The 25,583-nt window shown below is 54.0% G+C and overlaps 1 protein-coding gene across 5 annotated transcripts in view; it reads left to right on the top strand.

Annotated features, from left to right (window-relative positions):
* Nucleotides 1–25,583, top strand: part of CACNA1B (calcium voltage-gated channel subunit alpha1 B) — a 189,272-nt gene that overhangs the window by 122,079 nt on the left and 41,610 nt on the right. For all 5 annotated transcript variants that reach the window (XM_076009162.1, XM_076009160.1, XM_076009161.1 and 2 more), the window contains exons 22-31: nt 1,770–1,899; nt 2,148–2,207; nt 3,422–3,528; nt 6,166–6,262; nt 8,055–8,215; nt 10,969–11,106; nt 11,285–11,486; nt 11,837–12,001; nt 12,343–12,453; nt 12,897–12,980. In XM_076009162.1, the coding sequence (XP_075865277.1) occupies nt 1,770–1,899; nt 2,148–2,207; nt 3,422–3,528; nt 6,166–6,262; nt 8,055–8,215; nt 10,969–11,106; nt 11,285–11,486; nt 11,837–12,001; nt 12,343–12,453; nt 12,897–12,980 (1,255 nt within the window). The remainder of the gene's footprint in view (nt 1–1,769; nt 1,900–2,147; nt 2,208–3,421; nt 3,529–6,165; nt 6,263–8,054; nt 8,216–10,968; nt 11,107–11,284; nt 11,487–11,836; nt 12,002–12,342; nt 12,454–12,896; nt 12,981–25,583) is intronic.

Below are 25,583 nucleotides of genomic sequence, written 5' to 3'. Positions count from 1 at the left end.
GTTGGCCAATTAATTTCTTTCTAATTTTTAGTAGAGACAGGGTCATTTCAAACTCCTGACCTTGAGATGTTCCCGCCTAGGCCTCCCAGAGTGCTAGGATTATAGGTGTGAGCCACTGCGCCTGGCCCTTGGTGACACTTTAGATGGGGAAAGGGAAAAGATGTCAGGGACGACACCAGTCTCTGCTGGACGGCCGGATGGAAGGCAGTGCGTTCACCAAGACTGGCAGTGCTGTTGGGGCTCCGGCTGAGCCAGGGGTTCAGTCCATAGACCCTGCAAAGCCCAGGGCAGCTGGGGGCCAGGGGGCCTGGGGGCTCAGCTGGAGGTGAAGCTGAGTGGCAGAAACCCAGACACAAGCTGGACTGGGCAGCTGCTGCAGTAGGAGAAAAGGCATGTCTTTTAAGCAGGGAGAAGTGAGGGGTGAGGAACCTACAGGCCGTCAGTGGGCCTGGAGGGGAGGAGCCAGAGGGGGATGAGGAGATGCACTTGGGGTCCCTCCAAGGGAGAGAGAAGTGTGAGGTCCTTGGAGATGGAAGGTCCTTGGGACGTCGGTGTATGAGCCAGGAGAGGACGGTGGGGCAGGGGGCATGTCTGGGAGGCAGGTGGCACCTGGACAGTACATCCCTTTTGTCAGCAGGAGAGACAGTCCACCCCCCGCCATGCACTGCTGCTTGTAGCACTCATCTGCACAGGAGTCCCATGTCTACGCCCCACTGTTTGCTGGGTGTCACCTGCTGGAAAGGGGCCTCCTGAGGCCAGGGACTGCCTGTCCTGTTCCTCGCTGTGTCCCCCGGCGTCCAGCACACACCGCAGGGCAGGTGCTCAGTGACGTTGACTGAGCAAGTGCAGGTGAACAGGTGGCCGGAGCAGCAGGCGAGCGTGCGCCCTGGGAGCGTGGATGGGCACGCACCCAGGACGGCCCCAGAGACGTTTCCCGGGCCAGGATGCTGGTGCCAAGGTCCCTGCTCTCTGGGCAGCTCCCTCCACCCTACTACCTGCAGCAAACCTGTTTGTGAACGGCTAGGCTGGCGCTTTGGAGCCATACACGGGTTGCATGCCTCAGCTGTGCTGCAGACAGTAGACAGACAAACGGATGTACCGTGTTTCCCCAAAAATAAGACAGGGTCTTGTATTTATTTTTGCTCAAGAAGACACCTAGGGCTTATTTTCAGGGGCTGTTTCATTTTCCCCTCAAAGCCTCAGCTTACAGCACGCACAGGATGGCCAGGACCTGACGGGGAGCCGACCTTGTTGGTGGGGCTGCCCGCACCTTTCCGGTCACCTCTGGGATAGTAGCTGTCACGATGGGGCAGATGAGAAGGGCTGCTCGTCTTCTTTCCCATTCCACGAGGAAATTTGTGGGTTGTGCAGATACGCTGTGTAGCCACGCCCATCACTAGGTCTTATTTTCGGGGTAGGGCTTATATTGCACAGATGCTTAGAAATCCTGCTGGATCCTATTGTACGGGTAGGTCTTATTTTCGGGGAAACAGTAGTTATGCTCCAGCAAAACGTTCACGCCAGCGGTGTTGGCCGATCTGGCCTGTGAGCTGCAGTTTACCGACCCTGGGGAGAGGTCAGCAGCCTCCCCACTCCTTATCCTGGGCCGCCCTCTTGCGGGCCTCAGTCACCATTGTCACCCGGCTGGGGAACGCCTGGAGAAGCCAGACTCTGGCGCCACTCCCCCGAGGTGGCCAAGGGAGCTCGTCCCACAGGGAGAGCCAGGCCCGGGTCCAGGGGGCCCGCGGTGACACACCTTCACCCCACAGGCTGCGCCGCTTCTGCCATTACATCGTGACCATGCGGTACTTCGAGATGGTCATTCTTGTGGTCATCGCCCTGAGCAGCATCGCCCTGGCGGCTGAGGACCCTGTGCGGGCAGACTCCCCCAGGAACAACGTGAGTAGCTGCAGGTCCCCCTCCCCCTCCGCGCACCCCTCCCTGCGGGGTGTCTAGAGACAGGATGAGCCGGGCTGTGTCAGGGCCGTGCCAGAGGGGTGTGCGACTGAGTCTGGCCTCCTAAAACTGCCACCCGTGGTGCCCTGGCTACTGGTCGTCTGCGCAGAGGCCTGGAGGGAAAACTGGAAGAGCAGCCCTGGCCGGGCTTCCGGCTTGGTCTCTGGGAACTACCTTCCTTTTGGTTTCAGGTTCTGAAGTACATGGATTACATTTTCACAGGCGTCTTCACCTTCGAGATGGTGATAAAGGTGAGCTGCGTGGCGGCCCCTGATGCCCCGGTGTTTTCCTCGCTCTCCCTCTCGGCTGGGATGGGCCTGGGGGGGGCAGGTGTACCACTGACCCTGTAGCGCCTCGTGAAGGTGTGTGGTGAGAGCACCGGGCGTGTGCTCTGTGAGGGAGCCTTTGCATGCATGTATGATGGCAGGAGAGCACGTGCTGGGTGTGTGCATGCCGTGTTTTGGGGAACAAGAGGCTTTGCCGCCTACTGAGGATGCCCCCCCCAGCACAGGATCCCCCTGGGTGCCGCAGCAGTGTGCCTGGTCTCTGCTGCCCTTGTAAATGTGCACCTGTGGGCCCAGCCCCTCCCAGGACTGTCTGTGACAGCAGAGGGGGCGGCCATGTGACAGGTGGAGGAGAGACCTGGGGGGGAGCTGGAAGGTTGCTGCAGGCAGGTGCTGAAGACACAGATTTGAAAGGGGTCTGGTGTTTGTCTGGGGATAGGTCAAGAGTCAGCCACCTCATCACAGCTTCGTTTTCTGTCTCTAAGTGTTGACGGGAGGGGCTCCCTTATCAGTGTCTGACTGCCGTGATGCTCAGGTGTGCGTTCCGTGTGGTTGAAATGTGCACGCACACGTGCACATCCGTGACTTCAGTGCAGTTTGGGGCGTTCATGTGCCCACATGCGTGCACTCAGGGTGGCATTTGTGTGCATCATCCCCGTTTCACAGGTGGGGAAGCTGAGGCTTGGAGATGTTAGGGCACTTGCCCAAATCACAGCACCAGGAATGGCAGAGCCAGGACGTGAAGGAAGGTCCATGGGACTCAGACCAGCTGTTCTTTCTGCTGCACTGAGCTGGCCCTTTGAGGTCTAGGCAGGGTGTGAGCCCCCTGAGGCCATATGTGCCTGAGGGACAGATGGAGACAAACACCTCTCAGTCTCGTCGGGGTTCCAGGGAAGCTGGGAACCCAGGCAGGTCTCAGGCAGCCATGGGCCACGTAGGGATACTTGGGTCAGTGGCCTTGAGGTCCAAAGGTCCATTGAGGCCCTTAGAGGGCTTGACCTGGACTGTGTCCCCCTTCCTGGGAGGGCGTGTGAGCATGTGCCCAGGCTGCACTGAGGCCACGTATGAACACGAGCACACCCGCCAGTGGGGCCTTCATTGGGAGGGAGTGACACAGAGCCACGTCCCTCCCCCGTGACCCTGGAGTGCCATGTTCCTAACGTGTGCTTCTCCCCCTGCAGATGATCGACTTGGGACTGCTGCTTCACCCTGGAGCCTACTTCCGGGACCTGTGGAACATTCTGGACTTCATTGTGGTCAGTGGGGCCCTGGTGGCGTTTGCCTTCTCGTAAGTAACAGTGTCTGCTCTGGATCCAGCTAGGTGCGGCCCCAGAGCCGTAATGGGGTGCAGGGGTAAAGTCTGTGGCTCCACAGCTGCACGTAGGGGCTGGGCTGTGTGGGGCCCGGCACTTGGGGCCTGTCTGTCCCCGATGTGGCCTGTGGCTCTGGGATTGGGCGCGCAGGTCTCTGGCGTGCTTGCCGTCTGCCCCTCGGGGTCCTTCAGCGTGACTTTGCCCACTCTGAGGTGACTCCCAGCCAGAGCTGGTGGTCTCCTCCCCTCGTGGGGTGTCAGGTTGTTCCTCCTGACTCCCTCGTTGGTGATGCTGTGCCCTGTCTGGGTTGGAGCTGGAGGCGGCTCTGTCACGCTCTGCGTGGAGAGTGTCAGGGCTCGGTGGGACTGGGAGTGGGAGACAAAAGGGGAGTTGTGGGGTGAGAGCCAGAGACAGGGAAGACCCTGATGGATGACAGGTCTCGGGGGCTTCGTCTTCTCTGCGCCCCGGGGGGTGGCCCCTGCACGGAGGCCTCTGCTCGATCCTGCAGCTTCACTGACTCTGCTCTCTTTGTCTTCCTGGTGCTGGACTCTCGGTAGGAGCTTCACGGGGTAATGCCTTCTCTCTCTCTCCTGCACTGCCCCGACATCATAGCACACCAACCGCCCATCCTGGGCTGTTTCATCACCAGCCTCACCCCCTGCTCACCCACCTTCCCCCCATCTGGGCTGCATGCTGCCAGGAGCCATGTCCCCAGGCCAGGTGTCCCTGTCACGCCTCTAGGGCTGGGTTAGGGGCTGGGGCTGGACACGCTCGGTCCTTGGTGAGGTGTTTCCTGGTGAGCAGGGTGTCCTGGTCGAGGGCTAGAGGCTGGGAACGTCAGCCTGAAGGGCAGTGAGGGCTCCGGGTGGCAGCTGCCAGCTGTGGCCATGGCCCCTGGATGTGGGATGGCCCAAGTTGCTTTCCCAAGGCAGCTTTCTTTCCACCCTTTCCTCTCCACACTGGCCCTTGTGATGCCCAGTTTCTCCTCGGGGTGTCTTAGTAGACCCTCTTTCTATGATGAAGGAAATGAGAGCTTTGCCAGAGTGTCAGCAGGGGCCTTGGAAGTGAAGATGCTGCAGCCAGGGCTGCTAGAGACAGTCCCAGCAGGAAGAGGGAAGGGTGAGACCCAGCCTGGTGGCCTCAGAGCAAGAGGATGGGAGTGGGCCCTGAGCTGGCCACTCGGCACGGACTCCAGGGGGCCGCCTCCCAGAAGAACGCCCCTCCTGGAGAAGCAGTGTGGCTTTCCTCCTGCCCTGCCCCCACCCTGGGTCGGTGTCTGTCCTGCCTTCTCCCTGCGGGCAAGGAAGCTGGTTTGAGAGTTGGCGTTGGGAGTGCTGCAGTGATGGAAGTGGCTGGCGTGGTCGGGAGGCAGGGCTCTTCCCATCTGGAAGCCTGTGTTTCAGGGGGACTTGGGTGCAACTCTGGGGTGTATGCTGCTGCTGGGGAGAAGAGGGCTTGGTGCCCAAACTCTCCTGTCTGCACAAAGATGGCCTGGGCCATACCGCTTGCTCTGCCCACCCCACCCCACCCCAGAGCTTTGTGGAGCCCAGGGAAGACCATGGGGCAGGACCACCCATATGCAGGCCACACAACTCTGAACACAGGGGCCAGGGCTCCAGGTGTGAGTAGAGCCCACCCAGCCCTGAGCCCTCAGCTCCTGCCCCCATGCCCCGCCAAGTGGGCTGTGGTTTTGCTTCTGAGAACAGGCCTCTCCTCGACACTGCTGGCCTGGCCTCAGGCAGGGTCAGCTGGAGGTCTGGGCCTAGAACCTGCTAATTCCCAGGCCCCTGACTAGCAGAGGCAGCTGCCTGGATCTGCTCTGGCTTTTTCTGTCGGAGGCCGTGCTCTGGCCCCACCGAGCTTGCTTGTCGTGCCTGGAGTTTTCTCTCCCTGACGTCCTCTCTCGCCACCCTCCCTGTGGGCCTGCCCTGTCCACTGCTCTCTTTGTCTCTCCATGGCTCTCCCCCCCCCCCCGGGTTCATCTCTCTTTATCCACCTGCCCTTCGCATCACCTCTGTACGTGTCTGCCTTCGTCTCCTTCTCACCATCCATCCCCTTCCCCTTCCTTTCTGTCGGTGTCTGTCATCTGGATGAGTGTTAGGGCAGCTGAGATCTGTAGGAAGAGGCCAGGCAAGGCCCCCTTACCTCCCTCTACTGGGACAGAAAAGCAGGGGAAAAGGTCCTTCAGAAGGTTCTAGCACTGAGGGACCTGCTTGTAGACTTCCACTTCTGGATCTACAGTCCTTGTGCAGCCCCCTCTGTCCTCGGTGTTCCTAGGGGCTGCTTTGGGGGCGGGTGTCAGTGATGGTCTGAGGGAAGGGGTTCTTCCAGCCGGAACCTCGGCTCTCCCTGTACACCAGGTGCCACTGTCCTGGCCCTGGCCCCGGCCCCATCCCCTGCCCTGTCCCCAGAGGAGGCCCAGGCCAGGCAGCCCACGGGAGGAGATAGGTGGCCAGTGGTGCCTGCGGGGCAAGGCCTCGCTGCTCCCAGCTCCTCCACCCTGGAGCCTGAGACAAACGTGCAGGGCAGTGTGAGCCAGACCCTGGAGGGCCGCGGTGAGCTGGGCACGGCCACACCTGCTGCCTGTCTGCATCTGTGGTTTCTCCTTCTAGAGGATCCAAAGGGAAAGACATCAACACCATCAAGTCCCTGAGAGTCCTGCGTGTCCTGCGGCCCCTCAAGACCATCAAACGGCTGCCCAAGCTCAAGGTTGGAGCCTGGAGTTGAGGCTTGAGGGGTGTGCTGGGCATGTGTGCACACATGCATGCACGTGTGTATGCACGTGCCACATGAGTGTGTGCATACATGTGCATGCGTGCACGTGTCTTCTCAAATCACACACCTGCATGAGGGGGATGGGTGTACTCAGCTGGAAACCCCCTGCCCCAGTAGACCTTGTTCCCAGTAGTCTCCCGTGTGATTCCTCTTCCCTGGCCCAGTGGGACCAGACGGCACGGGGGTTTTCTTCTACAGCCGCAGGGCAGGGCAGTGCAGAGGGGCTGCCCAGAGAGGTGGAGGATTGTGGAAGGAAAGGCTGGCAGGGCAGCGGCTCCGGGGAGGTTAGGGTTAGGAATGGGCACAGCTGAGGTTGTGGATAAAGGGTGAGTGGAAGCCCAAACTCTTGGAGTAGTGCAAAAATCTAATTATTGAGCGTGTGCTAGGCACTGTGCTGAGTGCTTTATGTGCTTTAACTCATTTAATCCTCCAAATTTTGTGCACTAGTTTCTGTTATTAACAGCTTGGAAATGCAAGCCATAAAGGCCATTAGGCAATGTGGGACTTGCAGAAAAAAATTTGCTTAGACCCTGGGTGAAGGGGTGGGCTAGTAGATAGCTTGGGGAGGCGTCCAGAGACCCTCTGGGTCTGGGTGGTGTTGCACCTGGTCTGGCAGGTGAAGGGCGCAGTGCAGGTGGGTGTCTGGTTGTGCCAGGCATCATCTCAGGGGATGGGGGTGCATCTGCCAGGCAGCTAAAGAGCAGGACAGCTCAGGAGGCGTCTCCTCAGCTCTGGGAGCAGTGCTGGGTACACAGGGAACATTGAGCTTCCAGGCAGGGAAGAGCACGAGAGGAAGCCCATGGAGGTGGTAGCAGGCAACAGTCACATCCGAAGTCCCCGTCCTGGAGCTGGGCCAGAGCACCACGGCTCTGTCTGCTGTCTGTCCCACATCACTTCCCACTGATGGGCAGAGGTGAAGCGTGACCTACTGCAGGGCCCTCTGCAGTAGGCCTGACTCTGACCTAGAGACCAGGTCTCCTAGGCGCCCCCGCCCACTCCGTCAAGGCCAGAGTGGCTCCCTTGGCTACGGAAAGACAGCGTCAGCCAGTATTGGTGTCTTGGCAGCTGGTGGCAGAGCCTCTCCACAGTCAGGGCCTTGAGGGCCTTGCAGGAGTCTCGAATGCCCAGGAGCATCTGGGCCTCAGTGGTCTCCAGGCTGTGAGCATGTAGGTGCCCTGCCCTGCCTGGTCCTCTGTGGTCCCCTCCACACCCTTTATGCTCCTGGCCCCTCCCAAGGCCCTCCCCTCATGGCTCCACCCCCTCTCCTCATGGCTCCAGCCCTTCTCCCCATGGCTCCAGCCCTCCTCATGGCTCCACCCCCTCTCCCCATGGCTCCAGCCCTTCTCCCCATGGCTCCAGCCCTCCTCATGGCTCCAGCCCCTTTCCCCATGGCTCCAGCCCTCCTCATGGCTCCACCTTTCCCCCTCATGATTCCACCTTTCCCTCATGGCTCTGCCCCTCCCCACATGGCACCACCCCTCCATGGCTCCACCCCTTTCTCCACATGGCTCCACCCCTCCCCCTCATGACTCCACCCCTCTCCACATGGCTCTAGCCTTCCTCATAGCTCCACCTTCCCCTCATGGCTCCACCCCCTCTCCCCATGGCTCTCCTCTCCACTCATGACTCTGCCCCTCCCCTCATGGCCCCGCCCCCTTGTGGATCCACCCATCCCTGTGATTCCACCCTGTGGCCCCTCCTCATGGTCCCATCCCTCTGGTTGCAGGCCGTGTTTGACTGTGTGGTGAACTCCCTGAAGAACGTCCTCAACATCCTGATCGTCTACATGCTCTTCATGTTCATATTTGCTGTCATCGCCGTGCAGCTCTTCAAAGGGAAGTTTTTCTACTGCACTGATGAATCCAAGGAGCTGGAGAGGGACTGCAGGTAAACCGAGGCAGGCTAGGGGTGGGGCACAGAGCCCCGTGATACAGAGAACCATTGGAGTTCCCTGGTGACCAGGTGGGGTTGGTGATGTGGCTTGGGAGACTCCTCTGCAAAACCGTGGGGACTCTGCCTGAGGGCTGGTGAGGGCCTTGCCTGGGTGTGGCCCCCCACAGAAGGGGGGACGTGGCCCCATCACTGATGTCACACCAGGGGCCCCCCATCCTCCTCAGCGGGTCGGGGACACCTGTGCTCGGAGGGATACCGTCTCCCTGCCCGCGCACATCCAGGAGCTCACGGTCGGCGTTGGGGGTACCTGGTCTCTCTGCCCCAGAGACCCAGGCTGGGCCATGCAGGCAGGAGGCTGGCTGACCAGCAGCTGGGGCCACTTTGGCCAGCAGGGCCACCCCTGGAGCTGTAGGAATAGCGGCAGCTGCCAGTGTGGACCCTGCACGAGGCAGTGCTCCAGCTTCTCCCTGCCTACACGGTGACGGTCCCCATTGTCTCTGATTACGTGACAGTTTCTGGGTGCACATCCCACAGTTCACTTGCCCTCTGTGTCACTGATGGGCATGTGGTCGTTTCCGGTTGGGGGCCGTCACGAGCAGAGTCACTGGGCTGCTCCGTGTGCAGGGGTCGCTGGTGAGCAGTGTGACGACTCTAAGGTGTCCAGCCGTGGACTTGCTGGGTCTGGGACTGTGCTTTGCGTTCAGCTGTAGGAGATGCCGCCAGACTCTCGTGGAAGGTGACACTGTCGCCAGCATGAGAGAGCGCCAGTCCCTCCACACCTTCACTAACACTGTCTTCCTTTTTAGCCTTGTAGCCTTTCACTGTGGTTTGCTTTGTACTTGTGTGACGACCAGCGAGGATGAGCCTCATTTCCCAGGTGGATCGGCCACTAGATGATTGGGCGCGCTCCTGGGGAGCGTGTGTTCGGTCCTTGCCCCTTCTCTGGGGACTTGTGTGTCTCCTTCAGGCTGACGGTTCTAGGTGGGAAACCTTTGCCTGGTCTATGGATTATGGATGTCTTCTCTCCCTTTATAGGGAGCTTTCTACTTCCTTAATGGTTTAAGAACTCCCTTAATGGTTTAAAGAACAAAATTAATGACTTTAATATAGTCCAACTTATTCTGTAAAATTCTTTTATAGTGAGTACTCTTTGTATGTTGTTTAAGAAATCTACCCAAAGTCAAGGATTTTGTTCATGTTTTCTTCTAAAAGTTTTATTTTTGCCTTTCACTTAAGATCTGCAATCTATCTGCAGTTGATATTCATGTGTTGTGTGAGGTGTGGATAAAAATAAGTTTCCTGGAGATGGATATCCAATTGACATACATCATTTATTCAGAAAGATCCTTTTTTCCCCACTGCAGTGGGCTCCTTGTTTTTTCTTAAACAGCTTTATCGAGATATAATTCATGTGCCACATAATTTGCTCATAACCATCCCTTTAACGTGTGTAGTTCAGAGGTTTTAGTACATTCACAGATCTATGCAGTCATCACGACAACAATTGTAGAACATCGTCACCACCTCAAAGAAACAGAAGACAAACCTGTATCTTTTAGCTATCGCTTCTGATGTGCCTATCCCCACTCCTAAGTAACAGCTTATCTGTTTTTTATATCTATAAATTTCCTTGTCTGGACATTTTTAAAAAATAGAATTATCCAACACATGTTTTTTTGTAACTGGCTGCTTTTATCAAACATGTTTCAGGTTCACCTGTGTTGTGGCATATCCGCTGCTTCATTCTTGTTCATGGCTGAGCGTCTGCTCTTTGACGTGCCACATTGTACTTATTCATTCACATGTTAGTGGACATGTGGGTTGTTTCCACCTTTTGCTGATTATGGATGATGCTACTGTAGATATTAGTGTACAGGTTTTATGCGGAGCTGTGTTTTCATTTCTCTTGGGCACACTTCTAGAAGTGGAGTTGATGGGTGATTTGGTAACTATGTTTAACTGAGGAAAAGCCAGACTTTATATTCCTACCAGCAATGCATAAGGGTTCTGAGTTTTTTGTATTCTTGCCAATATCTGTTATTTTCTAGTTTTTTAGTTTGTTTTTTAAAATGACAGCCATTCTAATGAGTGTGAAGTGGTGTCCCATCCTGGCTTCACTTTGTTTCCCTGGTAACTGACGATGCTGGGCATCTTCCCATGTGTTCAGGAGCCCTCTGTGTGTCTTCTTTTGAGAGATGTCTCTTCACATCCTTTGCCCATTTTCTAACTGGGCTGTCTTTTTATTATTACATGTGATTGCTTTTCATATATTCTAGATACAAATCTCTTATCAAACATTAGCAAATACTTTCTCCGATTCTGTGGATTGTCTTTTCACTTTCTTGATGGTGTCCTCTGACACACTAATGTCTTAAATCTTGATGAAGCCTAGTTTTTCTGTTTTTTTGTTTTGCTCACGATTTTGGTGTCGTATCTAAGAATCCATCCAAATACGAGGTCGTGAAGAGTTGTCCATGTGGTTTCTTCCAAGAGTTTCATAGTTTTAGCTCCTACATTTAGGTCTTTAATCCACTTTGAGTTAATTTTTGTGTATGAAGTAGAGCAGGAGTCGGATTTGTTCTTTGGCATGCGGGTATCAGTTGTCCTATCACCATATGTTGAAGCGACTTGTTTTTTCCCCATGGAATGGTCTTAGCACCCTTTTCAAAAACCCATTGGCCACAGACGTGGGTTTTATGTGGGTCCTTCGTCTTTAGCCTCTGACCCCTCGGTGCTCCCGCCCCCAGGGGCCAGTACTTGGATTACGAGAAGGACGAGGTGGAAGCCCAGCCGCGGCAGTGGAAGAAATACGACTTCCACTATGACAACGTGCTCTGGGCCCTGCTGACACTGTTCACCGTGTCCACGGGAGAAGGCTGGCCCATGTGAGTGCTCCCTGCCTGGCATGTGGGGGCCAGGCAGGCTGGACGGGACGGCCAAGGCGGGAGCCCTGAGACTCCTTCCCCACACTGGAACATTCCGGTGACGCAGGCCTCGCGCTGCCCGGGGTTGTCTCCTTGGGGCTGCCCCTGAGGCTCGGTGTATGCTCTGTCTCCGGCCCAGGGTGCTGAAGCACTCGGTGGATGCCACCTATGAGGAGCAGGGGCCAAGCCCCGGGTACCGCATGGAGCTGTCCATCTTCTACGTGGTCTACTTCGTGGTCTTCCCTTTCTTCTTTGTCAACATCTTTGTGGCCTTGATCATCATCACCTTCCAGGAGCAGGGCGACAAGGTGATGTCTGAATGCAGCCTGGAGAAGAACGAGGTAGGTGGGCTCCCAGTGGACAGTGTGGGCAGGACTGTCCCCTGCACATGCAGTACTCGTCACGGGGGCGGTTTGGCCGTGCTGTCTGCCTGCATGGGCGCGGACCTCCTTCCTCACGCAGAGTGCGCCCACGTTTGGCCAGTCGGACTGGCTTGCAGAGGCCTGAGCTCACTGCCTCGGGCTGCCTTCTCCTGTCAGGCTCCCGTGAGGCTGGGGGGGCCAGGTGGGCCATGGGCTGGGGGGAGCAGGTGTGCTGTGAGGGCAGGGGGGATGACAGGTGTGCCATGGGCCGGGGAAGGGCAGGTGTGCCGTTCCCCCTCAGACCTCTCGGTGCTTCTCTCTCCCTGCAGAGGGCTTGCATTGACTTCGCCATCAGCGCCAAACCCCTGACACGGTACATGCCCCAAAACCAGCAGTCATTCCAGTATAAGACGTGGACTTTCGTGGTCTCCCCGCCCTTTGAGTACTTCATCATGGCCATGATCGCCCTCAACACGGCGGTCCTGATGATGAAGGTGCGTGGGGCCTGGCTCAGGGGGCTTGCACCTGGCGGGGTGTGAGCTGACTCTGAGGTGGGGTGAAGGGGCGGCCTTCTTCCTGCCAGAGCGTGGTTGCCTCCTATTCTGGCCGGCACAGGATGTCCGTGGGATCCTGCTGCCCTCTGCTGCCCATGGGTCAGGATAGTAAGAAGGTTCTGGGAGAACTCGAGGGAGAGCAGGGAGGGGTGTCCCGGGCCTGGGCTGCTGTGGAGCTCTGTCTGCCCACTGTGCTTGCACAGGGGGGTGTGGTGGTCCTAGGTAGGAGCCTTGGGGCCACTGAGCCCACGGCTAATGAATGGCATTTATTCTCTGGGCAGTTCTATGATGCACCCTACGAGTATGAGCTGATGCTGAAATGCCTGAACATCGTGTTCACATCCATGTTCTCCATGGAGTGCGTGCTGAAGATCATTGCCTTTGGCGTGCTGGTATGTGCCTGGTACCCTCTGCCTTTTCGTGGCCTGCGTTCTGGCTTCCTCTCTGTAGGGCACCCCTGGGGGTCTCCCAGTTGGGAACTGTGAATTCTCCAAAGGCCCAGAGCACATGTGAACCGTGGGGGCCCTTGGGAAGGTGCTGCTCTCACACTCTCGGCTGCCTGAGCTCTGTCCCCAGCCCAGGCCCGGGAGGCAGGCAGGGCTGGGCTCCTCCTCCTGGACACAGGGCTCCTCGTTCTGCCCACAGGCATCCGCACGCCTGTCTGTGGTGCCTGCTTGTCACTGGCCTTGTGCTGTGCCAAGAGGGGTGGTCCACCTGCCCTGTGCTGGGAGTCTATCACTCTCACCCCTGTCTTGACTCGGGCCACCACGCACACCTCCTTGCCCAGCAGAGCCCTCATCAGCTACTCGCACTAACTGCCCTTCTTTTTCTCTAGAACTATTTCAGAGATGCCTGGAATGTCTTTGACTTTGTCACTGTGTTGGGAAGTATTACTGATATTTTAGTAACAGAGATTGCGGTAAGTAGTGTTTTCCCTTCCCCCAACAGGGCTCCGCAGGGGTTCCTTCCACCCATGTCCCCTCAGGGCACCTCCAGGCTGTGCTAGCCTCTTCTGGGCCCCCTGGGAGTCCCTGGACAAATGGGGGCTGGGTGTTATCTGGGCAAATGGTCTTTCTTGAGTAAGGATGTGATTCTCAAAGGTCTTCCGGGCTGGTCTCCTGAGAATCTCCTAGGGCTCCATACTAACGACTGACCCGGAGTGTTCGATATATATGTATCTAACAACTTGGTATCAAATGTGCACATGGAAACCTGTAGGAATCTATAGCTTATCAGGTATATATATATGTATGTATCTGGAGATACTCTTACCAAACATGTGGATTATATCTGAAAATTGACCAGTGCTGGGACATAAACTTGTCTCAAATTTCAAAGAATCAGAATCATAAAACAACATTCTTTGAGTAGATGCATTGGGTTGCAAATAGACAGCAGAAAATCTCATCTGTGTTTGGTCTTAGGTTGGATTCTGCAGAAGCAGATACTGAAGTGAGGGTTCACGTAAAAGCTGCTTCCTAAGCAGTGCTCCCGGGAACAACTGGCAGGGCTGTGGAGAAGTGGGCAGAGAAGAGGAGGGGCCCAGGGGGAATCTGGGTCAGCTCCCAGGCACTGCTGGGGACAGGGTGGGCCACACCTCAGAGCCTTCCCTGCCCGGAGAGGAGCCGTGGAGTTCTTGCCTATCCTAGGCTGAGCACTACCCCAGGTGTCTGTCCTCAGACACCTTCCGTCTGCTGCATGCGCCGAGTGAGTGCAGGGGAGGCCGCCCTGGCAGCCCAGCCGTTGGGGCAGAGGAGCGCCAGGCTCTGTCACCATAGGACTCCACCCCCGGTCCCAGGCTTTTGCCTGGTGCCACTGAGCTCTGCTCACACCACCACTCACAGAGTCACTTTGCTCGTTCTTGAGCAGGTGTTGGCCAAGGCCTCTGGGAGGCAGATTTGAGCTCCCACAGCTGTGCTGGTCCAGGTTGGGCTGATGTGCATCATTTCGTCCCCTTGCCACCCTTTCTAGAGCCCTGACCTGTGGCCAGTCTTTGGCTGCTCTGGTGGCCGGTGAGGTGACGTAGACCTTCACCCCTGTACGGGCCAAGCCCCTGCCTCCTGTCCTTTGTGCAGCTCTGCCTGCTGTGACGGTCTAGTCACCGTCAGGACTGGTCACGGGAGCATCTAGGGAGGTCCCGGCCCCCTGTGCAGTGGCAGCTCAGTCCTGCATGGTCATCGTGGCCATGTGCTCTGGCAGCATGGGAACTTCGTGCACTGCCTGCTAGTCTTCTGGCACGAGAAGCCCCAAGTGACCAAGTGGCCACCATGGCCTTTGGTATCACCTGATGGAAGCTTTCTCCACCCCTTTGAACCAGGGACTCTAGATTCTGGGGAAGATGAGCACAGAGTCCACACTGGGTCTCTGGAGTGGCGGTGAGAGGGGCCATATCCAACTTTTCCCACTTCCTGGATTCACCGAGTGCAGACTGCTGCTGACCCTCCTCGGCAGTGAGGGCTGCAAAGAACGTGTTTACCAGCTCAGTGGCTGTCTGCCAGGTGCCAGAGGCTGAGTGGATCTGTTGTCCTGATGACACCAAATCCCCCATGGCAGCAGGCACTGAAGCTTGGCTTACTTTGGGGAAGTCCACTGTTACCCATCGTGATCCAGTTTTCTTGTACAAGCCATACTGGTGAATTAAGTGGGGGTGCTATGTGGACCGCCACCCCGGTGTCCTTCTGGTCTTGAAGTGGCACTAACTTCTCCATTCCACACAGGGTGCAGCGTCATGGTTGTTCTGGCCAGGGGAGTATCCGTGTCCAGCACTTCTTGCACTTGGTCTTTGTTGTTCCGTGTCCCTTAATCTACATGTCCAGGAGCCGGTATAGCGTGTTCTGCCAGTCTCGGGGTACATCTGTCCCTCAATAAATGCTTAGGACTAGGCAGACGAGCACCAGCTGTGTCTGGGCACACTGGAGCCCCTGAGAGAGGGTCCTAGACCAAAGACTCGTCCGTGACCTGGCCTCTGTAGGCTGTGATAGCATTCTAGTTCCCTGGCACCAGTGTTAGTTTGGACCTTGTGTCCAGCAGCCTTCAGAATATCCAGGGATTCTTCTTTCTCCAGTGTACAGTTTCTCGAATAAATGAAATAGTTCTCTTTGGGGAGGAGCAGGGAAATTACTGCTGTGTAGACTCCCTCTTGGTTGCAAGATCCTTCTGCAAGGGGGCCTAGCATCTCTTTTGAGGTATGTACTCTGGGTCTGAAAACTGACTCTGGTTGAGAAACCAAGCAAGGGATCATGCTTATCTGTGGCAGCAGCTGGCGTCAGACTTTCTGCTCATGCACTCGTGTATGCTTACGCAGCAGTGTCCTTGCTGGCTGCTCCTCTGTCTTGCCCTGGGACTGCCATGGTCTGTCTGCTCCCACTGTGGGCCCCGTAGGTCAGGGCTCTCGACTGCCCCTCTGTCTTGCCCTGGGACTGCCATGGTCTGTCTGCTCCCACTGTGGGCCCCGTAGGTCAGGGCTCTCAACTGCCCCTCTGTCTTGCCCTGGGACTGCCACGGTCTGCCTGCTCCCACTGTGGGCCCCGTAGGTCAGGGCTCTCGACTACCCGTCTGTCTTGCTCTGGGACTGCCACGGTCTGTCTGCTCCAACTGTGGGCCCCGTAGGTCAGGGCTCTCGACTGCCCGTCTGTCTTGCCCTGGGACTGCCACGGTCTGTCTGCTCCCACTGTGGGCCCCGTAGGTCAGGGCTCTCGACTGCCCGTCTGTCTTGCCCTGGGACTGCCACGGTCTGCCTGCTCCCACTGTGGGCCCTGTAGGTCAGGGTTCTCGACTGCCTGTCTGTCTTGCCCTGGGACTGCCACGGTCTGTCTGCTCCCACTGTGGGCCCCGTAGGTCAGGGCTCTCGACTGCCACTCTGGCCTTGCCACCGTCAGCGCCTGGCTGCAGCTGCTCCTCCCGTCCACTCGGCTGACAGCCGACAGCCTCCCCTGACCTGAGTGACGCCAGCGCCTGCCCTCCCCCCACCCCAAAGCCTCCACGGTGCTGCTGTCTCTGAGAACCCTGTGGGCTGGTGGGGACTGGATCTCACGTGAAGGAACCTTTCTGGCATGCCCCCTCTCTCGAGTGTCCGGTCCACACTCCGCATCTGCTGAGGCAGTTTCTGGCACCTCTACCTTGTGTGATGTGGGCTGTGGTTTTCTCACAGCAGGTGAGCAGAACTTGCTCCAGGTGCTCTTGTTGGGCATCCAGTCCTGAGTCAGGGAGAAAGTTCTCCAGTGTAACCAAAGTTCTCCTTTATCCAGCATGCATTACTGCCCTCCTTGCCAACCGCCTTGCTCCTGCCCGCGCAGTCGTCACGGCCTGTGGCGCCTTTGCTGAAAGACTGTCTTTCTCATTCAGCAGAGCTGCTGCTTCCCCGTCAGGCCCCAAGGAAACCTAGGTTACCGGTCTGGTGGCCAGGAGGGGGTTGGGTGGGCCTTGAGGCAGGTGCCACCCTGCAATGCATCGGCTTGATGAGACTCCTGCAGGCACTGAGGCCAAAGTGGGATCCTCCCGCAGGGAAGTGGCCACTCCCATGGGCCCAGGAGGGTTATCGGGATGGAGAGATCTGAGGTCTGTGTACAGGGCACACCCGTCCTGGTGTCTCTGTCCCTGTCCCATCAGGGTGCTGGTGCTGCAGTGTGAGAGGCTTGCAGAGTTCTCTCTGTACCCTGCTCCTGCCCTCACGCCCCAGGCTGATCTTCAGCACAGTCCTCAACACAAACCACATCCGTGCTGTGCTGCAGTTGCTAATTGCCAGTGTTACACTTATGATTTGTTTTTCCGGAACAATTGGTGGCACCTAGCCAAGGCCCACTGGCTCCACAGAGCTATAATTGCCACTCCCTATATCCTGTGAATGTTAATGACACTGTGGAATACCGTCATTGCACCCCTTCCTAGCCCCAGAGAGAGTTACTCAAGATGAGGGTGTCCATGATTTTAATGCTACAGTGTCCTGTGAATTCCTGTCACCCCACTTGCCACCGACAGAGGAGCATCTGGCCAGTGAGCCCCCCCAAGCCCCATCCTGAGGGCCAGCTTCCAAGGCCCTCTGGGGCCAGCTGTCTTAGGGTCAGAGCCTGTATTCCTAGTGGATTTATTGGGAGTGTTCGCAGGAACACTGGTGAGGAGGGGGCAGCTGGGTGAGGAAGGGAACCAGTTCCAAGTGTTCGCTCCGTTCTGCAGGGGAGCTCGGGCAGCGTGGGGACCATAGGAGAGCTGTGCCTGGTCCCCCGAGGCAGGCATCCCGCAGCAGTGGGGGTCCCGCAGCTGGAGACAGTGCCGAGTGAAAGTGTGTGCAGAGGGCAGGGGACGGGCTGGAGCACTGACGGTGCTTCTACAGTTTTGAGGAAAGAAACTTCTGAATAAGTCATGGGTAAAAAAATGAAATGATGGAAATTAGAAAATACATCCAACTGAAAAATAATGAAAACACTGTCTATTGAAACTGATGGGATACAGCTAAATCAGTATTTGGAAAGAAATTTACAGCCTTGAGTACTTATATTAGAAAAAGGACAAAGTATGAAAATTAATGAGTTAAGCATCTAACTTAGGTTAGAGAAAGAACATTAGAATAAGCTCAATGACAAGAAGAAAACATAAGAGTAGAAATTATGAAAAGTAAAAACAAAGGCACAGGGGAGAATTGATAAGTCTAAACTTGTTTCTTTAAAGACTTAAAAACTGACACACCTCTGGCAAGATTGATCAAAGAGGGGAAAAAAGTCCAAATAAACATTATAAAGCACAGGAAAGACAGAAGAGATTGAGAACTAGCAGCATATTTTGAACAGCTTATGCCAATACAGTGGGAAACTTAGGTGAATGGATAAATTATTAGAAAAATATGAAAGACCAAATCTGATAGCAGAAGAGAGAAGAACCCTAAGTGGTTCTTTATTGATCACTTTTGTACCGTGCTTACTGGCCGCGAAACCTTGCCCACAGCTGGCACTCATAGTCCGCACGATAGTTTGTGCTGTGCATTGACGACGAATCCGTTTTGCTCTGGTGTGATGAGGAAAGCTTTAAAGCACTGAAAGCTTGTTTTACTTTACAGGCAGCTTTAGGAAAATAACTATAATAACTCCTCCTAAAGACTTGTTAAAAGGTCACAGATCCGAAGTAACTTATTAGCTGAACATACACATTGCAACTGCAGAGATAAAAGTAAAAGCTTTTGGCTGTCGACTAAAGTCAGCTCAGCTGTGCACCTTCATATCACAGCTGTCGGCTAAAGTTGATGCTTGAGTTCATCTGTGGCTATTGACTGTAGTCAACGCTGGTACCGAAGTGGTTAAAGCATGAAAGGGCCAGGTGTGGTGGCTCACATCTTTAATCTTGGTACTTTGGGAAGCTGAGGTGGGAGGATCACTTGAGCTCAGGGGTTCGAGACCAGCTTGGGCAACATAGCAAGACCCTATCTCTACAACAATTTTTTAAAAAAATACTAGCTATGTGTGGTGGTGTGGTCCTATAATCCCAGATACCCAGGAGGCTGAGATGGAGAATCGTTAAGCCCAGGCGTTTGAGGTTGTAGTGACCTATACTCACACTACTGTGCTCCAGCCTGGGTGACAGAGTGAGAACTTATCTCTATGGGAGAAAAATGCATTAAAGAAGTTGAGTCAATAAACAATATTCCCACAAAGAAAATACCAGATTCTAATGGTCTTGTGTGTTAGTTTTCTACCTAAAATACAAGGAAAGATCATTGCAAACTTAAATTCTTCTGGAGAATAAAAAAGAATGAACATTCTTTAGTTAATTAGACTGTATAATCTTGACACCAACATTTTTAAAAAGAATATAAGAAAGGAAGATCATAATTCATACTCATTAATGAGTGATGCAAAACCCTAAACAATATATAAGCAAATCAAATCCAACGGTATACAGAAAATATAAGATTTATTCCAGTAATGCAAGGTTCAACATCAGAAAATCTATTGCTATAATTTACGTTAACGGAATAAAGGGGACTATTGAAGTGATCACCTCATGGCTGCAGTGAAGACATTCAATAAAATTCTAATTTTATTCATGATAAAAGTTACTAACAATCTAGGAATTATTAACTTGATAAAGAGTATCTCCAAAATATCCTATGCAAGCATCATATATCATGGCAGAATTTAGAAAGAATTCCCTTTAAAATTAGGAAAAGACAATGATTCTTGTTATCAGTACTTATTTTCAAAATTGAACTTCGGGGCCTAACTAGTTCAAGAAACGGAATTTCACTTCACGAGGGCAGAGGTTTTATCTATTTTGTTTACTGCTATGTTCTCAGTGCTTAGAACAGTGCTGACAGACACGTGTGAGCATTCAGTGAGTCCCTCCTGAATTAAGACAAACTAAATACAATATGTAAGGATTAGAAAAGAAATAAGAAAAACCGTCATTATACACAGATAAGATTATTATGCATGCATAAAACCTAGAATAATCTAAGGCTAATTAGTGTGTTTAGCAAGATTGCTGAATGTGAGATTACTCAAGCCAATTGCATTTATTTACAATATAGGCAATCCTGACAATGAACCTAACAAAATATGTGTACAAGATCTTTATGTAAAAAATTACTGAACTTTATTGAAAGACATTAAAGAAGACTTAAATAAATGGAGTTATATATCATGTTAGTGTCAGTTTCATAGAATTGTTGATTTCCCCTAAATTGATTTGCAGATGCAATGCAATCCTAATAACAATACCAGTGTTTTGGTTTATTTGTTTTGTAACTTTATGAGCTGCTTTTAAGTTTATAAGAAAGAGCAAAGACCCCCAATAGGCAAGATTACTTAAGAAGATGACTAGGATGTGGCTGGGTGGCATGGGGGGGAGGCTGTTCTTGCCAGTAAGATTTATCATGAAGCTGTGATAATTACGACCTGGTGTTGGCCCAGGAGTAGCTACGTAAGCGTCAACAGGATAGAAACCAGACTCACTGGTGTGTAGAAATTTGATGTATGGCAGCCGCGTCTGCAGTTTAGTGGGGAGACAGTTTACTGATTCAACAATCAGTGTGGGTGTTAATTGAAGGTCAATATGGGGAAGACCAGATATTGGATCTTGGTCTGTACCATTCACAAAACAAATCTGTTTCCGATAGATGAACGACTAAAGAGGCAAAACTTTAAAACTCTTAGAAGAAAGTACAGGAGGTTATATTTAGGACCTTGGGATAAGGACTGATTTTTTTTTTTTTGAGACAGAGTCTCACTCTGTTACCCAGGCTAGAGTGCTGTGGTGTCAGCCTATCTCACAGCAACCTCCAACTCCCGGGCTCAAGCGATCCTCCTGCCTCAACCTCCCAAGTAGCTGGGACTACAGGCATGCGCCACCATGCCTGGCTAATTTTTTCTATATGTTTTTAGTTGGCCAATTAATTTCTTTGTATTTTTAGTAGAGACGTGGTCTCGCTCTTGCTCAGGCTGGTCTTGAACTCCTGACCTTGAGCGATCTGCCTGCCTGGGCCTCCCAAAGTGCTAGGATTATAGGCGTGAGCCACCTCGCCCGGCTGGGACTGATTTGAGTAAAATAAAGCGCCAGCTATGACTGAAAAAAAGATCTGTTAAGTTAGGAGTTTCTGCTGGTCGTGGCTGCACCGAACCTGCTGTGTGAGGGATTTGCTGAGGGCTGACCAGGGCGAACATGGGGCGAAGCCACAGCCAAGGGCAGAGGGAAGGGGTGTGCACAGAAGGCCTCACAAAGTTAGACTCCGGCTTTTACTTTGAGTGAGACAGGGGCTTGTAGGGCTTTGTGAGGAGCCCTACAAAGGCTTTTAAGGCACATCCTGGCTGCTCTGTTGGGAACATGGTGCGGGGCCCAGACGCAGGCAGCCAGACCCTTCCGGACTGTCTTCATCGGGGGTTTTCAGAAGCAGCCCCTGAAGCAAGAATTCTGTGCGCACCGTTCGTTTCAGGGCAGCCCCGGGAGTGTGGTGGGGAGAGGGCGGGAGTCTGCCAGGATGAGGGTGTTTTCCTCTGGAGCTCAGTCTTCCCGAGGGACTTGGCCAGCGTGGAACACACGCCTGGGTTGTCCCATCATGTGACGAGGGGGCCGGGGTTGAATCTCTGGCACATCCGGCCTGGCCTGGGAGAGGCCTCAGGAAAGGAGGGGACGCTGACAGCTGGGTGTTGGACACTGAAGCGAGGCCTGAGGGACGTGGGTGTCCCAGAGCACGGCCACTGCGCCGGGGCTGGTGAGAAGCTGCATGTTGTGGGTGTGATTTGAAGGCGGAGCTGCCGGTGGGCTGGACGTGGGCATGAGAGACAGAGCGGGAGCAGCGTGGCGCCGTGTGGCCTGCACCTGTGGGCACCGCCGGTGTGAATGGGGTAGAACGCAGCGGGGCAGGGTTGTCAGGGAAGGTCAGGAAGCTGTTTAGACGTGTGACGTTTGCATCGCCTGTGAGACTTTCCGGAGGACCCGCAGGACAGGCGGCTGGACAGGCCGTTGGGCTGGGAATGGTGGGCATAGGAAAGCGTCGGGTCCGTGAGCCCAGGTGAGGTTGGGGAGGGCATGTGCTGCTCCTGGACATGCCACTGCTCGGGGACACAGGGAGGAGTGGAGCCAGCAGAAGCGGGCGTGTGGCCAGGGCTGGATTGGGAGCTTTTCCAGACAACCCACAAAGGCTCTTCTGTGAATCGGGAAACAAAAGCAGAAACCTGAGCAGAACGTCTGATTGGGCATTTTGCAGAACAGAAAACATAAGTGGCTGATTAGCAAAAGATGCTTCATCTTATTTGCGATCAGAGAAATACAGACTGCACTAACATCCAGATGCCGTCTCACACCACCGGTTTTGTCAGACGTGGAGATTCCAATGGTGGCGAGCTGACAAGGACATGGCACAGCCGGACTCGCCCGCAGTCCTAGTGCAGGTGTCGGTGGGTGCAGCCTCCTTGGAAGCGCTTGGCTGTGCCTAGAAAGTCGGCCGTGTGCTCACCTGCAGCTCTAGGTGCAGGCCTCAGAGGGAGTCTACACAGAAGCCCCCAGACACATTTTTATACAGATGTTTGTGGCAGCAGCAGCATCCCTGGTGACCAAGCCCTGAAGCATCCGAGTGCCCCTTAGCATAGAAGGCACCGGCTGTTAGGTGTATCAATATGGGGAAAGCAGACAGATGACATGGCACTGAGCTCCCCACTGCAGGGAGCTCACAGCTTGGGGGTTCTGTGTGTGTCACCTCCTGTCCAATGACATGGATGTATAGACGCTTCTGGAAAACCACTCACCATCAGCATGAATTTGCACAAGTCAAAGAAACCTACGTACAGTGTGATCCTGTTACAAAGGTTAAGAACAGGCAAACACACGATGCATTTTGAGAGTTTATGGTGAAACTAAAAGACAAGTGATCATTAACAAGAAAGGGACAGTCACTACATCTAGAGAGGAGGGGGGATATCTCGGGAGGGGCTTCGGAAGTGATTTTTTAAGCTGTTTTTTAAGCTGGGTGATGAATGTTTGGATATTCATTTTTTGTTAAAACATTTATATTCTTTTGTTTATGTGATACATTTTATGGTTTTAAAAAGTTAATGACCTCACTTGTGCCCAGGAGTGTGAGGCTGGAGTGAGCTGTGATGACGCCACTGCACGCCAGTCCAGCAAGAGCAAGACCCTGTCTCAATTTTTAAAAAAACGAGGTTGGGCGAGGTGGCTCACTCCTGTAATCCTAGCACTCTGGGAGGCCAAGGCGAGCGGATTGCTTGAGGTCAGGAGTTTGAAACCAGCCTGAGCAAGAGCGAGACCCCGTCTCTACTATAAATAGGAAGAAATTAATTGACCAACTAATATATATAGAAAAAATCAGCCAGGCATGGTGGCGCATGCCTGTAGTCCCAGCTACTCGGGAGGCTGAGGCAGGAGGATCGCTTGAGCCCAGGAGTTTGAGGTTGCTGTGAGCTAGGCTGACACCACGGCACTCACTCTAGCCTGGGCAACAAAGTGAGACTCTGTCTCAAAAAAAAAAAAAAAAAAAGTGATATGAGTAGTCCAGGCAAAAAAGCCAATACCGGCGACTTGAACATAAAACCTGAGACGGTTTGGTTGCACCAGCCCTCAGCGGTGCGGGGCCTCTCAGGGGCCGCCCCTGCGCTGTGTGCACCCCCAGCGCCGTCTGGAGAACAGGTCGCCACATTTCTGATTCCCGGGGCCTCCTTGGAAACATCCTTATTCACCCAGATAAAGTGATCCCGACATCCCCTGTGTTTAAGCACACAGCTTAGGGGGGCTTTTACATGTGTGCACCTCCTTTCTAAGGGAGGGTCCAGACTCCTGACTGCTGAGAGGGCATCCAGAGGAGGGTGCAGGCAGCGGGTGCCGGCTGACATCACAGGCGTGCTGGGAGTACCCATGCTAACCAGAGGCCTCGACAGGAAGCAGAGGCCTCTGCAGTGCAGGCAGTGGAAACAACCCAGCCTCCCCCATCCGAGGCACAGCCAAGGCCGGGCTGCCTGTGGTTGTGTCCCGCTAGCCCTCCTCGGCAGCCCCCATCAGCCCCTGATGCCCAGCGGGGTTGGTGGGGACGGAGAAGCTGCTGGTCTGAAAGCTCAGCTATGCCCTGTTCACCCTTTGCTCTGGGAGCTCAAGTCATTTTCCTGTCCTGCCTGGAGGAGAAAAGACAAAGGAAAGCCATCATGCAGATTGGTGGTCTTTTGTTTTGTTTTGTTTGTTTGTTTGTTTTTCATCTGGAGCCACTTCATACGTTTACTTTGTGAATGCACTTTTTTTCCTTAGGCAAAAATATGAGTGTCAGTTCCCGTCCCTGACTTAAAAATCAAAATAGAGTCTTAGCAAGGGCACCCAGAGAGAAGGCTGCTAGCACACATGAAACTGACATTGATTTCTTTGCCTGGAAATAAGAAAATAAGTGTCTGTGAGTCATCTTTGGATTTGCATTACGAACAAGAATGCAAACGAATGCCACCCTGTCTGCATAACCTACAGATTTCAGTGTGTTTTGATTTGATACATTTTAAGAAAAATATACAGTTTACCAAAATCCTAAAATTTTCTGGTTAAGTACTCAGAGTTTGAGTTTTTGCTTGTGTTGATGACTCATTTTCTCTTTTGTTTTCTGTTTTTGTTCTTGATTTACCTTAACCTACCTGCTGACTCACGCCATCCAACCAACATACAATGCGAAAACCCATGTCTCCGTCTGTATGTTGTGCACCTGCTGCTCAAACCACCCCAATTTGTAAATAACACGCAATATCCATCCATGAAAACATCACATATAGGAAACGGTTGGTTTCGTGACTTTAAATAGTTCTTAAAGCTCTCACTGTGCTTGCTCTGCTCTCTGCCCTGTTCCCTGGGACTCTGACCCCTGCCCTCGGAGGCCTGCAGTTGGATTCAGCTGCGCCCTCTCACCTCTGGCCTCTGTGGACTCTCGCCCAGCTCCAGGGCTCCAGTGGGGGCCTCTGAGGGCCCTCCCAGAAGCTGTTTGATTCTGGGACCTGGCCAAGGCAGGAGGTAGGGTTTCTGGAGTGGGTGGTGGGCAGGTGCTCATGGCAAAGTTTCCTGTTGGGACTGGCGCAGACTGGAGAGGTTTTGCAGGACGCGAGTCTGGCCCGATGCCTGTGAGCCATGGTTTCTGTGGCACCACCGTCTCCCTTCTGCTCTGTCCACCTCACGCCAGCAGACAGGGAAGGTTTGCTTTCCCTGGGCGGGCTCCGCAAGGTCCCCAGTGGCATCCATCCTGGACAGACCCTTCCTCGGGGCCAGGCCTGGGGCACAGGGCTCCAGGCAGGGTGTAGAGATTTTGTCTTCATGTTTGGGAAGAGGTCTTTTAGGGCCTGAGTAGAATACATGGCTCTGCCTAGGAAACAGCAGAGCCAGGGCTTCCCCATTCCCGAACCGTGGGCTTGTGTGCCAGGCCCCTGGTCGGCACGCGTGTGCGGAGGGCAGGTGCACTGGGGTCTTTAGGACTTTAGGAATTTTGAGAAGAGAGCTAGGAATTTTGAGAAGAGAGCAACATTTGGCAGCAGCCTTTGGCAGCAGATTCAACTTCAGCTGTGACTGTGGAAATTTACCTAAAGTAGCAGCTATGTGAGATTCCTCTAACTGAAAGGGGATGTTTGTGACACAGCGTTTCACAGCTGGAGTGGAATAGGCTGCATTTTGAGAGGACGGTGTTGGATGCTGCGGCAGTGCCAGGGGACGCCAGCCCGGCCTCGGAACAGCCACCGTGCTGGAGAGCCCTCCCCGCCTGGGCTGCCCCGTCCTGTCTCGTAGTAGCACACGCCACCTGTGCATTACGTATGTGTATGTGCACATTCATTTTTCTTTTCTTTTCTTAGTCACCAGCCCCATTAGAACAAAAGAGTAGAGAGCAGTTTGTTTGCAGCTCCTGGACCTTGTCCCCACCAGCATGGTACATGGCCACGGCGGGCATCGTGGTCTGGGCTGAGTGCTCAGTGGGTACTCGGGACAAGCCCTCGCTTTCACAATGTGTTTTGATTTGATACATTTTAAGAAAAATATATAGTTTACCAAAATCCTAAAATTTTCTGGTTAA

Source organism: Microcebus murinus, chromosome 12, assembly GCF_040939455.1.
Source record: "Microcebus murinus isolate Inina chromosome 12, M.murinus_Inina_mat1.0, whole genome shotgun sequence".
NCBI lineage: Eukaryota > Metazoa > Chordata > Mammalia > Primates > Cheirogaleidae > Microcebus > Microcebus murinus.
This window is presented reverse-complemented; position numbering and strand designations above follow the sequence as displayed.